At 42.8% G+C, this 16,205-nt stretch overlaps 1 protein-coding gene across 6 annotated transcripts; it reads right to left on the reverse strand.

The window, feature by feature from the left end:
* Positions 1-526: 526 nt before the first annotated feature.
* Positions 527-14,784, reverse strand: LOC309531711 (membrane-spanning 4-domains subfamily A member 8-like). 6 transcript variants are annotated; one of them, XM_082221390.1, is made up of 8 exons: positions 14,766-14,784; positions 13,732-13,855; positions 11,143-11,375; positions 9,120-9,242; positions 7,175-7,231; positions 5,842-5,979; positions 4,230-4,349; positions 527-711 (listed from the first exon to the last, which is right to left on the reverse strand). In XM_082221390.1, exons 3-8 carry the CDS (start codon positions 11,362-11,364, stop codon positions 598-600), a joined length of 774 nt encoding a protein of 257 aa, XP_082077516.1. In that variant the 5' UTR covers positions 11,365-11,375; positions 13,732-13,855; positions 14,766-14,784; the 3' UTR covers positions 527-597. The 6 variants fall into 6 exon arrangements, with proteins under 6 accessions (XP_082077516.1, XP_082077514.1, XP_082077515.1 ...); XM_082221388.1 differs by having other exon boundaries at positions 13,748-13,855; positions 14,766-14,782; XM_082221389.1 differs by lacking the exons at positions 13,732-13,855; positions 14,766-14,784 and adding an exon at positions 13,430-13,646.
* Between the last annotated feature and the right edge of the window lie 1,421 nt (positions 14,785-16,205).

A 16,205-nucleotide genomic window follows, 5' to 3' on the forward strand; every position in this document is an offset into this window, starting at 1 on the left:
ATGTGAGATTTCACATTGTTGAACTTTTGCCCATACACAAAATTCCACATAACTGGCTGCAGTCATGTGCATGAACAGTAGCGTTTAGGGAAACTAGGGAACATGGGAACCACACTTTCAAGCTTTCATTGCAACCCTTGATGCTGCTACATGGTGGGGAGTTATGTAGGTAGTAGAGCTTTCATTAGATCCTTTCTGAGCAAGTGCAGCAGAGTCTAGGGATGGTAGATGTGGGACTACATTTTCCATGATGCCTGGTGGCCTTGAATATAAAGTAGAATCAGCCCCAAATTAGGGACTACGAAAGGCAACAGCATCCATAGAACATGAGAAGTCAGGGAATGAGAAAGAAGCTACAGTAGAGGAACCCAAAACGGAGCCATTAGAGATTGTTCTGGTGTCTGGAGGAATCTGGGTTTGAGTTTAAATGGATCCCCCACCCCTCCAATTATCCAGCCTTGGCCCATCCCTGTTAGATTTGGAAGACAGATATAGACATAATTGCAGGTATTGAGCAGAATCAATATTATTTTATTTCTGGAATTTTACTTCAGCTTGATTTCTGGTGAAGCACTTCCCATAACCTGTCTCTCTTTACTAACCATCAGCACTTGGAGAAAGCACTACATCAGAATAAGTTGGTGGAGCTGGATTGTTTTCAGCAGGGGCCACATCATCTCCAATGATAACAATGGGCACAAGGTCCATGTCCTGAAACACAGGGGAGGTAGATCATTCCAATAATTTATTTTCATCACTGGCATCATCATGGTGACTGTCTTCAGTGCCAAGACCTTTATCTTCATTAAAGTAATTATCCCAAATTATTACAAAGCAGAACTCTAACTGCATGGCTGATGCCACACATCTTCATTTGTAGGTATCTCCCTCCACACCAGACATTCTCAAAAATGCACATGATTCTTATTATGTATTTAATTGATTGCCGGTGTTTCTAAGCAGTGTACATAAAAATGTAAAAAGCATACAGCAGATAAAAACAATCCATGCAGAGGTTTTCTGGCTACGTCACCAAACAATGGTGGTTGCTCCTCGCTGCCCTCTGCAGGCAGTGAGGAGGTTCAGGCAGAGGGAAGTCAGGATTTATGAGGCAAAAATCCTGGTAATGTTCTCCAGTGGGGTCTGGGGAGCTCACTGCATTCCGCTGTGCCTCTCAAGCCCATATCTACCAACTTGAAAGGCAGAGTGGGTGTGACCTGGGAGTGTGTCCCTGCCATGGATGAGCCTCTGTCTCTGGCATGATTTGTGGTCAGTTTCTCCATAATTCAGACAACTGACATTAATCAAGAGGCGCTCCTGGACCAACATATGCTAATGGGCTGCAATCAGTCAGCTGCTGAAAGGACTGGGCGTGGCTCTTTGAAGGTATCTGAATATTTTATTTGAAACGTGAGAATCCTTACAACAGCCAGAAAAGGAAGGGGGAGGACAAGGTACTTTGTGCTTTCTTAAGCTTTCTTATGGTTTTCAAATGGTCTCCTTTTTTCCTGTCCTCCGCTACATAATGAAAAGGATGTGTGTAGCCACTGCTTTGTTATTCTGTTTGTTACTTCAGAAAAGAGGGGGGAGGCTTTTGATTTATGCTCAACAGGGAATTTAACAAGGTTTTACTATGCCCTTTCCCCTCAACAGAGGCTGAATGAACTTTATTTAAAATTAATCCTTGATTGGACTAGGCTGAATTTGAGAAGAGATCTTGTTTTTAACTGTGTGCCGAGGAAGAACTCCAGAGTGGAATTTTAATGTCGGAGTTTGGATATGCACTCCATGCATTATTTATGGCTGCAGCTCATACGCTAGTTGGTAAACAGTGGAAGGAATGGAATGTGACCCTGTACGATCCAGATAAACACTGCAAAGAACTGAACAATGGAACTGAACAATGGAAGATAGTCATTAACTCTCCCAGGTCTGGAACAACAATGTATATGAAGGACACGTGAAATGGATTATTTATTCATCAGATGTAACAGAGATGCTGTTTGTAAGGTGAAATAAGTGACCAGCTGGAAGAATGGTTTAACGGCAAGTGAAGGATGTCAACTGGACTCTAAATAAGAAATTATGTGGCTATGTGAGGAAATGATGATGATCATATGTTTGGAACAGGAGTGGGAAACCTGATTTTAAGAAATTGCATTAAATTAGATTAATTTGGTTTGATTTGTAATAATTTGGAAAATGGGGGGGGGATTGGGAAAAAAAACATCAATCTGTGCAGAAAGCAGGCTTGATGAGCCCACAGCTGATGGTGTGTGTATGACTTCAATCATATACAGTAACTGACCCTCAAGGAAAGCAGGTTTGAAGTCACTGCCCACCAGCTGATAGGTGATGACTTCAAGCCTGCTTATCAGTGGCACTTCAAAGCATGGTGAAGGGCCCTTTGGAAGCTCTACCTCTTGCTTTGAAGTCCAGGCGATCATCACCTGACATCAATGTGACATCAGGTGATTGACAGGTTGGCACTCCCATCTATCTGTCAGATTTGGCCCACAAGAAGTATGAGAGATAAGGATCTGGTGTACTGGCCAGATCAGGTTCCCCATGTCTGATTCAGTAAGTATGAAACACCAGGAGCCACAGATGTAGAAGTGGAAGTGCCTCTCCTGGTGGATATACAGTGGTGCCTCGCAAGACGAAAAGAATCCGTTCTGTGATTCTCTTCGTCTAGTGGTTTTTTTCGTCTTGCGAAGCAAACCCATTGAAGGATTAGCGGATTAGCGCTATTAGTGCTATTAGAGGCTTTTAGAGGCTTTTAGCAGCTTTTAGCGGCTTATCTGCTGATCGGATCAGCTGATAAGCAGCTTAGCGCTATTAGTGGCTTTTAGCTGCTTTTAGCGGCTTATCTGCTGATCGGATCAGCTGATAAGCGGCTTAGCGGCTTAGAAAAAGGGGGGAGGGGAAAAAACCAGCAGGAACACGCAAGACATTGTCGTCTTGCGAAGCAAGCCCATAGGTGATTCGTTTTGCGAAGCACCTCCAAAACGGAAAACTCTTTCGTCTAGCGAGTTTTCCGTCTTGCGAGGCATTCGTCTTGCGGTGCACCACTGTATACCCTCTTTCCCATTCCCCCTTTAAGCTAGTATCACACCACAGATACCAGCTGAAGTTTCTGAGGAAGCTACAAATGCCTGATGCTAGCATAGCGGCATTTTTCATTCGGGTTCATTTGTTTGCATAGCTCAGGTGTGGTTTCCTCTAGACGCTGTTGGGCTACAGTCTTCCAAAGTAACTACTCTATTCCGAACTTTAAAATGGAAAGGGTAATGCTGGTGGTCAATAAAAGAGGTTTAAAGACTGTGTCAAGGCAAATCTAAAAAAATGTAGCATAAACACTGACAACTGGGAAACACTGGCCTGCGAGAGCTCCAGTTGGAGATCAGCCTTTAACAAAGGTGCCATGGGCTCTGAAGACACTTGAACTCAGGATGCAAGGGAGAAACGTGCTAAGAGGAAGGTGTTAGGAGCGTCCTACTCTCGTGTAGGACCTTGTCAGAGACACATGCCCGACTGGCATGTTCTCTCCCTCCTGGTCAATCGTTCGAGAGCTTCAAAAGCTTTCTTTTGCCCAAACATCACAGCGACTATGCCAAAAGGCATTGGCACACTTAGGGATCCACAGAGTATTCGCAGTTTGCGTAACAGAACCAATAGCGCAGCATTTTGGCTAATCTACTTTATTTACATATAATACACTCAGAGCATTTTGACTTAGCTCCTGGCTCTTTCTCATCAGACAGCAAAGAGAGAAAAAACAAAGGACAATAGTCCCACTTCACGGAACACAGTAATACCAAAACATCCTATCTTTGTCACTACCCACACTGTGGGATGAAAACATACACCGTCATGTGAAAGACAACAATCCCATGACTGCAGACACGGGGAATGAATCTCCAACATCAGGTACGCTTGGCAAATCCACACCATGATCAACTCCCACCCGAAAACCAATGTCCCCACTGTGGAAGGACGTGCGGATCCAGAATTGGCCTCCACAGTCACTTACGGATTCATTGTTAAAACCGTGTTAAAACCGGCAATCTTACTCAGCTACGAGTGATTGCCAAAGAAGAAGAAGAAGTTCCCACCAACCCCAGCCAGCATGGCCAGTTGTCAGGAATCATGAGATTTGTAGATCAACAGCATCATATTGTCTAGCCCAAGCATTTTCATCTTGCCAGCTTTCTAAAACAAATGCTTACCATGTTGTTACAGCAGGTTGCCTGACACCCGAAATGTGCTGTTGGAACGGTGATGCAGAACTCCAGCAAGCAGAACAGGAGATGCACAGTACAAAACCCGTTACCTACTTTGTTGAGAAGCTGCAGAACAGAGAAGCAAGTGAAATGACAACTCTTATATCAGTAAATCAGTCGTGAGGATAAAATGGGTCTGAAGAGAGCTTCTTGGAGGAAAGGTGGGATATAAATGTAAAAATTAATGAATTTTTTAAAAATGCCTCTGTGAAAGGGTAAGACAGAAATGTTCTAAAATGAATGCACTAGCCTGAATAGTAAGACATCAGGAAGTAAGTCTACTATTGAGACTGTGCAGTACCTGGCGTTATGAGAATAAAAATGGGAGATTATCCTACGCTACATATCTCTGTGTCTTTCCTCATCAACAGAACCTCCTCTCTTCTCCCCAGTTTCTAACTTTCAGCCAACAAAGGGACTCAGCTGTTTTTGAACAAGGGTGTCTCCAGATAGGCATCCTTCCGGGTTGGTGTTTCAGAAATAACTTTGAGGTGACATATGATGGCGTAAGATGAGAGGAAGCCACCTGAAATTTATCCCTGAAACACCAACCCAGGAGGTTGCCTATCTGGAGACATCTCTGTTCAGTTTCTACTTGCCTTATAGTAGGGAGAAGGTGTGGAAAGAGGTTCTAAGAAAACTCTCCACTTTCATGTGAAAGACCCAGTGTGGCTATGAGACTATAGCTACACACTTACCAAAGTTTGACGTGGCAAAGGGCAAGGATACAGACATCAGAAAGGCCAACCACTAGCTAATAACACTATCAAGTTTGAATACTGTGAATGGGATGGGTGCTCAACCTTGGATTAAAATAGTGATTTCTCAATTGATTTCCATAGGACGGTTCTTAATTCCATCCCAACATTTATTAATATATTCCCGGTGTGAACCTGGAAAGGACCTAACCAGACAATTACATGATTCTCTCTGGCCTTTTAATATCGAGGTGGGTCCTCTTTTGATAAGGAAATGTCGTGAACTGGAAAAATGAGAAACTGAAACAGACAGATTTCTCCATCCCTAGTCCCTGGGCATAGCTTGGGTTTGGTTTCTTTGAAATGATGGTCAGTGGAAGTGGACAGGATTTATCTCTTCACACACATATACAAGCCAAGGTCCCGCTGCTTTGTTTGGTTTACAGTGATAACACTGGATTCACACAGAAAGAAGATCAGCCCTCTGTGCTTTTATAGCCCAGTTCCAAGAATGACAGGCTACTGCTTCCTTACACACACACACACACACACACACACACACACACACGGTAACAGAGAAAGAAATAAGTCCTGATCCCCAAATGGCTTTCTCCTTTCAATAGAGCCAATGGATTGAGAGACAGGGGCACTGACCACTCTTGCCAGGGCCATGAAGATAATATCCAGCAGTCCTGCTTGTTCCATTAATCCTCTCCTGGCCAAATCTCAGTCTTAGAATCAAGAGGCACAGGGCTGTAAGAGACACTTCAAATGACATCCAAACTAAACCTCCCAAACTTACAACATTAAATTATGATAATATTATATGATCAAAGTTATTGTGGGACTTGCTCACTTACCAATGTTCTCTCTGGATAAGCACCGGGATAGCCATAGAAAAAATAGGGTTGATTTATACACAACTGTGCTGTGTACAGAATTATGCCAATTGTTGCCAATGTAGCACTTGTGACATGCATTCCCACATTGCATTTCACCTGAAAGAGTGATATGAAGGATCAGGATACCAAAAAGTACACACAGGGTGTGTGTGTGTGTGTGTGTGTGTGTGTGTGTGTGTGTGTGTGTGTGGAGGCCAGCCAATGCTCATGTCAGGTGTGGCTACTGGGCCTGACAGGAAGCTGCCTTAGTCACTAACCATAATCAGACCATTTAAAAAACTTACAAAACATGGAAGATGTCTTATATACAATTAGCCCTTAATCTGTACTAATTGTGTTCTATTTTTGTTTGAATTATGGTTTGTTATTGTTTCATTGTCTCTAAGAAAGGTTGCCAATGAAACGCGTTGGGTAATTTACTGTTCCCTACATTTTTCAGTGCTACCCTCCCCCCCTCCCCTCATCTACACTCGTGGTTTCTTAATGATAAAAATGGGTTTTAAAAGGGTTATGATAATCATATAGCCATATGACATTCTTTTAAAACATCAACAATGTGTTATTAAAATGTGGCACCAGGTGACACTGCTGAGTTCACCCTGTCAAGTAAGTGGGTAGACCAGGGGTCGGCAACCTAAGACCCATGGGCCTGAAGTGGCCCATGAAGGCCGTTTAACTGCCCCCTGAGCCGCCCCTGAACCGAGCCACCCACTCAGTGAGTCCCCATGTGCTGTGCTAAACCAGGGGACTCTCTTCCGCACCTCTGGAAATCACTTCTGTGCATGTCCAGACGCCGGAAATTGCATCTGCGCAGGCTAAATTTTCGGCATCTGGGCATGGACAGAAGCGATTTTCGGTGCAGCGGACATGTGCAGATGCGATTTCCAGCGTCGCACTGCACCTGTCTGGCCCATGGAGGATCTCTGTGGGAGTGATCCGGCCCATGCCTGGTAAGCCTTGCCAACTGGGGTAGACTGTGCAGAAACAGAAGCGGAGGAACCAAATACTTCTTTGTTTTAGAATATCAAAAACATCATTCTAGGAACGTTTAAAGAGTGAGTACAGATCCAGCCCTGATGCTCTCCAGATGATGTTGGAATTAAATTTTTTATCAGCCCCAGCTAGCGTGGCCAAAGGTCAAGGGTGCAGTACTGGTGCAGAATAGTCTACTAACATATGGAGGGCATCAAGTTGGGGAAGACCGATCTAGAGGTATAAGAAAAACAAAATTTATAACCAATACTGGCTACATCCAATATTACAGAAGAAGAGAAAAAGGTATATAGCTCACCAAACTGCGGTTCCTATATTTTGTAGTTGACACAGAGATGGATCCAGAAACAATGAACTGTTAAAAAAAAGGGGGGGGGGAGATGCATATCAATTCACTTCAAATTTACAGTAAAATACTCTCTACTTAGAAAAACCTGGTACTGTGGGAGTCTTATCAGCAAAACATTTTGGCACCTGAGGCAAACCACAAAACGATGCCTCCCCTCCCTGCCAAGGAAGAAGAAGCAAGTGAAGATCTAGATCAGGAGCAAAGTTCTAGATCAGGATCTGCTGCCCACATGGATTCTGCTGCCTGACGCATTTGCCTCACACGCCTCATTAGTGTAGGGGGTGTGGTGACAGTAAACTGTCAATACACACATAAAAAACAAAAAACCCAGCCTCACAATGTGGTTTTATGTTGGATTCTCCCCCCCATTTCCCTTTTTATCCACGGACTGGGAAAAATTGAAACAAATGGGGGGGGGGGAGTGCAGATGACACCCAAAAACATACATGCATGGGATGCATCAAATCCACTTTAAACTGCCATGTGTACACATCCCCAGGCAGTCACGTTGATCCTCCATGTGGTTTCCTGTTCCCCCCCAACAGCCAGTTAACACTCAGCATGCTTAGTCTGCTCGGCTGAAAACCTTGGGGTTTCAGTAAGCCTGATAACTCCACCTTGTGAATGGATGGTTCCATTTCCCTACACACAGTAGGAACATAGGAATCTGCTATATACTAAGTAAGACCCTTGGTTCATTTAGTTCAGAATTATCTACTGGGTGAAGTTCTCCAGAATTTCAGGCAGGGGACATCTCCAGCCATACTTAGAGATGCTGAGACTGAAATCTGGCATCTTCTGCAAGCAAAGCAGATGCTCTGACACTGAAATGTGGCCCTTCTTTATACATGCAAGAGAATACCGTGTTCAGTTTTGTTTATTAAGCAACTGTAAAATCAGCATGCTAAATTAGATCTCAAGCATCTGTTCGGAACTGGAAATTTTCCAATGCAGATTACCCCAGTTTGCCTCAGAACATTTTCCAGAACCAATTCAAAAATTTCTAGATCTGCATCACTGACTTGTAGAATTGAGGTTGCTGTTAGTATATACGACCATGACCAAAACCTTCACTAAAAAAAACATAATAAAATCCACTAGAAACATGTAGCCTTAACAAGACAAGAAAGAGAACAAGGATAAAAAGAAAAAAGTTTTTTGTTACTATTCAATTCTTATTCTTTCAATGATTTTATTTAAAAAATGTTAAGTACACCTCTCAGAAATGTTGAATATTAAGTAGCATATTGTGAAGGGATGATGAGCTGCTTGTGCGTAAAATCGTAGTCCCTCAGAGTATGTTCAAGTCCAGAAACCTCTGTCTGTGACGGAGCCCCTCAGACATGGCTCCTCTAGTCACTGGTAGATTCCGACAGTGGTTGCTTTTGGAATCGCTTCCAACATAAAAGCTCCTTAACGGAAACACGTCTTCTGGACTCGCGGCGTGACAGTTTCCGGCGAGGAGTGGGTCTCCCTATGGGAGGTCCAGAAACCTCCCCACTGTTCTCGCTGGACGTTTCCCTGAGCCCTCCCTCTTGCTCGCTTTCCCTCAGAGACCCACCTCTCCCCCTGCTGGTTCCTGCTTCAGCTGCTGGGTCTCTCCCAACCTCCGTGAGCCCTTCCACCACCTGTCCCTCCGATGGCAGTTCCCTGACACATATAAACACCTTAAATAGAGAAAAACCTCTCAAATGCATTACAGCAAAGGAAAGAGATTACCCCTAATAATGTTCTGGCATTTCAAAATAATCCAAAGGGCTCCTATTCTTTTATATTAACTTTCACCACCTGCCTTCTTACTTGAACACATGAAGAAATGTTTTTGAAAATTGCCAAGTCCCAGAGTTTAGCATGCTGGATTCTTAAATGTGAGGGCAAAGAACACGATACTTACAAATATTCCACCCCAGCATGGAAAATATGATATATTGGCCAAAGGGGCATAGAATGAGTCCGAAATAAAAAATGAGATTATCCCAAAGCCAACTTGTATCAATCCAATCATGATCTGGATGGCCTGTAGGAAGAAAATACACAACAATATTATTTTTAAACTGTTCCTAGAGACCTGGAAATATAGAATGATAGTTTTTGCTACTATTTTTATTTCACTGTTTTATTTTTTTTTTTTTATTTCTTATCATTACTAGCTGCCTTGGGCATGAATCCTGACAATACTGTGCATTAATATTTAAAGGAAACCAATAAATCTGATATGCGCTTACTCTTTAGCACAGTCCAGAAATATCACCTGAACAGAAATATCACCTGAACAAAAGCTAGATGAGGTATTTTGATCACTGCAAAAGTAAAAGAGGATCTCTCCTTAACCAGATTTGAGCCAAGAAATGTGAACACCCAATTTTCAATCTGAGGGATTGGGAAATTTGATTAAGTTCATATTTAAAGGTGAAACTGCTTTAAATGCACTTTCTGAAACAACATGGGCATCGAAGCACTTCTCTGAATTTTGCAATGCAGTCCTCCAATCAAATAATGTTTACAAAAATGCATATATTGGAAGCAGGGGTGTGTATAAAATGAACATATCAGTGAAAACAACACACACAAATGTATTATACATGGCGAGACTTGCAAAAATGTGTGCATCAGTCAAAATATGTGTATTAGTCAAAACAGCATACAATTCACAATTTTCATGGATTTTTTAAGATTAAAAAAATCACAAATTGCTTCAGAAATAGCGAGAACAGAATTTAAGACTGGAAAAGAAGAAACCGAGAGAACAAAAATTGAGAGACAGATCATTCCTAATCCTGAGTTCAACCCAGTCACCAAAGAGAAACAACACATAACTTTCTACAACCTGGCTTTACAAAAGGCAGTGCTTAGATTGGTGTGCCAGCAGTAAGCCTTTATAGGTCTGTAGATATTCCCTCAGTTCCTTATGCCCTGATTACCCCCAGAATGGGCTGCTCTAATGAGCTTTGTGTGAGTCTGGCTTTGAAGATGGGTTGAAGCTTCTTTTAGCAACTAAAAAAATAAACTAAGCACTGTTAAGTTCATACACACACTTTCCACACCCCCATGAGTCATAATCTTTCACTCTGTTCTGCTCATTAAAATGCACTTGCACATAATGCCCATGGCATCAATTCCCTTCTGAAGGTTCCTTGGGCTGGAGGTGGGACAGCACAACTACAGAGGACCTGCTTAAAAGCCCACCAACTGCAGTAGTTCGGAAGGTGGGCACAAGAGATCTTAACCCTCCCTGACTCTGCTATTGGCTCAAGCCAGCCATTTCCTCCATTTTTTCAGTTTATAATCTCAACATTCTCTGGCTCCACTTCCCTCAGTGCTCCATGGGTCCTAGAAGTTCACAGGACCTTGCCATACTTTCTTAGTGCTTAAAAACACACACCTGTTTTTTCTTTTAATTTACAAACTTAATGTCCTTCCTCATTCCTGGAGACAAAATTGAGAATGCAGAAAGCACTTCCTTAATAGAGGGGTGTCTTGTTTTGCCTCCAAACTAGTAGGTATGCAGGTGCATTGTATACCTGGGGCTCTCAGGAGGAAAATCCTTGGAGTTTCCCTAAAAACATATAGTTAAGGGTAGGCTCTCCCTCATTCATTCCCTGTACATGGGCATTCAGCACCAGAAAAGTGCTTCTCTCTAGGCTCTCCCTGACTTTCCCTGCCCCTCCATCTTCTCCCCACAGCAACCCTGTCAAGTAGTTTAGGCTGAGAAATGGTGACTGAACTCTATGGCCAAGTGAGGGGGTTCAATCTGGGGCTCCCTAGCTTTAGTCCAATGCTCTAACCACTACACCACACTGGTTCATGATATGAGAGCTCTGCCTGTTGCATATTTGAAGTGTTGAACTGACAATTGCTCCTGGTGACCACTGAAATCACCAGGGACAGAAACAAGAGCAGATGACATCTGCACTTACCCCTAAAGTCTTAGCCTCTACTTTTACTTTCTTCTCCAGTTCCCTCACCCAACGCTTCCGCTCAGGTTGGTTGCTTCCAGGTTGCTCGTCTATATATTGTGCTACTCCTGGTTGTTGCCCAATAGTAGCATGGATCCCCTGGCCTGCCTGAATTATGTCGGCTCCATTTGGAAGAATGAACGCTATTATTCCATTTTGTCTTCTCACTGGATCTGTTGTCATAGCTGAAATGTCTGCAAAAACCAACCAACAAAAACAAATCAAAGTAGCAAACAACCTTCTCTCAGATTTGGACAAATATAACAAACTTTCCCCTACACACAGAAAGAGGAAGTTCCACTGAGCTATGGCCTGTCCATCTGTTTCTATGAATCCGTCACATGTTTGATAAAACCATGTGGGAATAGCACAAATGGCCTGTTTGGCTTCTGAGAAGACAATCCCTCCCCTCAGGCCAACAATCTGAAAGACACAACCCAAAAAAGAAAAGGGCTGAGAAAGCACCAATTCTTTGTCATAGAGGTCTTACCGATAACAGCAGGAATGGAAAAAAATTATAGAGGGGCCGGTCGTTGCTGGTCTTTCAGTAGAGCCAGTGGAGAGTGTAATAGTTTTAAGAGAGTCCCTTGTACATTGACTCAAGCAGTGTCACACCTCCTCGTTCCCCCTGCACCAAGAGAACTACCAAATAGTTGCTTCCTTAAGCAGATGATAAACAGGACAAGATCTGAGGCCAGATGAAACACATACACCATAAATCCCACGCACTGAGTCATAGAAGGAGCCACAGTTGCAATCAGTCTTCTTTTACATGCTGTGTACAAGATTCCCTTTCTCAACCCAAACAATTCCCAGAAATAAACCAACGTGTCACTAGACCCAAGCTCCGAAGATTAATCTCCTTTTACACACTATGTACCACATCCCCTTTCTCAACCCAAACATTTCCCAGACATAAACCAACAAGTCAATGGGCCCAAGCTCCGAAGATTAATCTCCTTTTACACGCTATGTACCACATCCCCTTTCTCAACCCAAACATTTCCCAGACATAAACCAACAAGTCAATGGGCCCAGGCTCTGAATATTGTGAAGTCAGATATTACAAGTGCTCAACTCACTGATGGGGAGTGAAGCCTTTACCACCAACCCATAATGAAGTCATGATACTTTGCTGGCATATGTACTCAGAGTCCGTGTGGTCCTTTGCTTTTCCTCTAGTTCAGGCAGAGGTCCCTCCTGCTGACATTGTCATGGTGATGTTCTACTGAAGGCTCTCATGAAGAGTAGTCAGGCTGCAGCACAGCTGAATCATGAGTTCTCCTCAGGTGCCTAAGGTTCCTTCAGTAGGTAGTTCCTTCCATAGGCTTTGCATTGTAGGAACATGGCTTAGTTCTTTTGCACATCACCATTGCAGGGACCCATTCCTTCTCTGCTTGCATCCAGATCTGGCCCCGTTCCTCAAGGAATGCATAAAGCATTGGTATAATAATGTTGCTTATGGCAGCCTCCAGCTGCTCATGGGCTCCAGTAATGCATAAAAATAACATGACATAAAGTAATCCAACATCACAAATACAACATAAATCATATAGAATAATTAACAAATAATCAGTGAAACAATTACAGTGGTACCTCTGGAGGCGAACAGGATCCATTCCAGAGCCCTGTTCGCATCCTGAAGTGAATGCACCCCGCGACTGCACATCTGCGTGTGCGTGGGTTGCGATTTGCTGCTTCTGCGCATGCGCGTGACGTCATTTTGAGTGCCTTCGCATGCAAGAGCGGCAAAACCCGGAAGTAACGCGTTCTGTTACTTCCAGGTCGCCGAGGAGCGTAACCTGAAAACGCTCAACCTGAAGTGACTTCAACCTGAGGTATGACTGTACAATTTATAAAACACTGTTTACAAAGCAACAACTAATAAAAGCTAAATATCACAAGTACTATTATATGATTAACAAAGCAAGGCAGCATTTTTAATCTAATATTGTAAGCAATATGAACAACATTAACAAAATAACAACTAAAAAAATAAACTAAGCACTCTTAAGTTCATACACACACTCTCCCTGTGATTCATAGTTCTTCGCTCTCTTCAGTTCCATATAATACACACAAAATACACATAATGCCTGTTGCAAAGCCATCTCAGCCAGATGCCATGACAGAAGGGGTCCTCTGGTAGTGGGCCCTGGTGGAGAAGGGGCTCTTGGGCCTACCACCAGTGGTAAGGTGGTTGTTGATTCTGGGTGGACTGTCCAGGTGCCACTGATGAGAAACTCACCCACATCGGTCCCAACAATCAGGGTGTCCTGATTATCAGGATAATAGCGATCATCAGGAGGTTGATTCCCAGTCTAGGAAGTCCAAGTAAGCCTCCAGATTGGAGAGAAAGGGAATCCTATGCCAGATGGCACTTCCTTATGTAAAAGACTCAGGATTCCCATGCCACCTGCCCTTAAAATGGGTTCCGGTTATTCAAAAGTAAGGGGAAAGCCCTCTGCGACTCTTTGAGAGGACACCAGTATCCTTTACAAAGATGTGTCTTGGATCAATTAAGCACCAGCCCCAAATAACGTTAAATACCTCTAAATGTACTTACGTTGCCCTGCTTCCTTCACTCTTTCTCAGTCTCTCAGTGTGCCAGAAATCTCACCAGGAAGTAATCAGCATCAGACTTAACCAGCAGATGTCCTAGGTTATTGAACTACTTTAGACAGACAGAATGAATGGAGGGTAATATATTTGTAGGTAGGAGGAGACATCACACTTTGCCAAGGGGACAGCATAGTTTATTTCTGAGACTATTTTATAGCATAGCCAAAAGACAGGTAACTCGTTGCTGCCCTAAACAAAATCTGGAAAAAAGCTGAAGCTGCCTCGGCTCTAGTGTCATTGTTGCAAAGTATGATTGGAAGTGATGAGGTAGAAATGTGGTTCACTTTGCATGTATAGGCAAATCTACTTAATCTACCTTTTCCAAAACACCATGCAATCTGAAACATGCAAGCCTTTGAAATGTGTACATCTCTGAATTTTGTAATGCAGTTCTCCAGTCATGTAATGTGTACAAAATGCATGTACTGGTGTAAGGTGTGAAAAAAACCCCACAAATTAGTGAAAGCACGCACAAATGCCTTGTATTTGGGGAAGTTGTGCTTTGCAAAATGGTGTAAATTGGGCAAAACTGAATACCCAGAAATTCATGCTAAATGCTGCTGAATTCTCTTAAGGACTTGCTTTGGGGGGGGGATCGCCCCTGTCTTCGCTTGGAGTATTTGTGTGCTTGGATAAAAACTTGAACATGCCTATTACTCAATGTTCTGTGTTCAGAGTTGCTCTCTGATGGAAAACGCCTCAGCTGACTGCTTTGTATAACTTGTACAGTAAAATTGCAACTTATGTGCATTTAACATCTGCAATTTCAACTTTATGCAATTGAAGGCTGTCCGGTTGAAATCACACAAATTAAAGGCATAATAACAAATATTATATTAAATTAATCATACAGGTTGAATTAAATCATACAAATTAAATTAAATCAATCACACAAATTAAAGCTATTTTGCACAGGTTTTTCCTGGCATGGTAAGAGCTTCTAAACTCTCTGCCTTGCTTACCAGGCTCTGGGATGCTCTCGCAAGTTCTCACAGGAACTTGAATGACCCCACAAAATCTCAAAGAGCACCCCAGAACCTGATAAGCTTAGGGGTGGGGGGGACAAAGCCTGTTTGGTGCATGGCTCCAAAAAGGTAAGGCTGCTTGTGCTGGGTTGACCTTTCTGCCTTTACAAGCCATCCCCAGAACATAACCCATGTGATTGTATTGCATTGGTTAATTGTTCATTCAGTCGTAGAAACAGAAACAGTTCCTAGGATACCTTTGAAAAAAAGCAGATTGTGTAATGTGCTTGCCTGCTAATTTGAACATTTTTGTTTGTTTCTCAGTTTCACAGATAACCCACAAATAAGAGAACATCCTGCTGCTTATACGTGTTTTCAGCCCAGTACAGGAAGACAGTACACAGACACTTTATTATTCACTGGCTGGAGAAAGCTGAAGAGTGAAAACAAACAATTCAGGAAACACACCAATTTCCTGTGGAAAACCCCCAGTCCAAGGGTAGGACTTGGAGTTTAGATTTTGACCCAAGGTGTCCTTCATGTTTATCAAGGGATGGGGATGAGGGAGAGATAAGCTATGCGGTAGATATACTTTGTACAATATTGCAACATAAGGAAGTTCTTTTACTGTTTCTAGACATCTGCGGCTATGCAAATCATATCTAGTAATGTTTCTTCTGGTGTTATATGTGCCTTCTGTAGTTGACCTTTGTAATGTTTTACTTTGAAGTCTTTATGACAACATTTTAGGTTCCTGTTAATTATGTTACTTCAAATGTATACTCATATTTGACTTTTTCTGTCATGTTTTGTTCTGGATTGTTTTATTTGATGTTTTAATACAGGTTGTAAACCACTTTGAGATTCCCCCTCCCTTAAAAATATAAAGCAGATTAGAAACGGAATGACTAAAAATAATTATCGTAGCTTTTAGTAAACAACTCTAAACAGTAATAGCTGCTGTCTTCAATAGCATATCCTCTTTTACTATTTTGCACTTCACATGTTCTGGAAGGGATTGTTCCCTAAACACAGAAAATAAGGTTTTACATGTCACTATGGGACACGGGTGGTACTGTGGGTTAAACCAGTGAGCCTAGGGCTTGCCAATCAGAAGGTCGGCGGTTCGAAACCCTGCAACAGGGTGAGTACCCGTTGCTCGGTCCCTGCTCCTGCCAACCTAGCAGTTTGAAAGCACGAAGTGCAAGTAGATAAATAGGTACCACTCCGGCGGGAAGGTAAACGGCATTTCCGTGTGCTGCTCTGGTTCACCAGAAGCAGCTTAGTCCTGCTGGCCACATAACCTGGAAGCTGTATGCCAGCTCCCTCAGCCAATAAAGCAAGATGAGCGCCGCAACCCCAGAGTCGTCCGCGACTGGACCTAACAGTCAGGGGTCCCTTTACCTTTACCTTTATCTTTATGAGGTATACATCTGA

The sequence above is a fragment of the Podarcis vaucheri genome (assembly GCF_965113315.1).
Source record: "Podarcis vaucheri genome assembly, chromosome: 1".
In the NCBI taxonomy this organism is placed as follows: Eukaryota; Metazoa; Chordata; class Lepidosauria; order Squamata; family Lacertidae; genus Podarcis; species Podarcis vaucheri.

What these genes read in the sequence shown, in the direction of transcription:
- LOC309531711 (XM_082221387.1), bottom strand. Translation starts at nt 12,889, where the DNA reads ATGCGCAGAAGCAGCAAATCGCAACCCACGCACACGCAGATGTGCAGT. An exon ending in CATGCTGGGGTGGAATATTT is followed by an intron (nt 7,232 to 9,119) that starts GTAAGTATCGTG and finishes TTTTTTTAACAG; the next exon opens with TTCATTGTTTCTGGATCCAT. An exon ending in CAACCTGCTGTAACAACATG is followed by an intron (nt 712 to 4,229) that starts GTAAGCATTTGT and finishes CCTGTGTTTCAG; the next exon opens with GACATGGACCTTGTGCCCAT.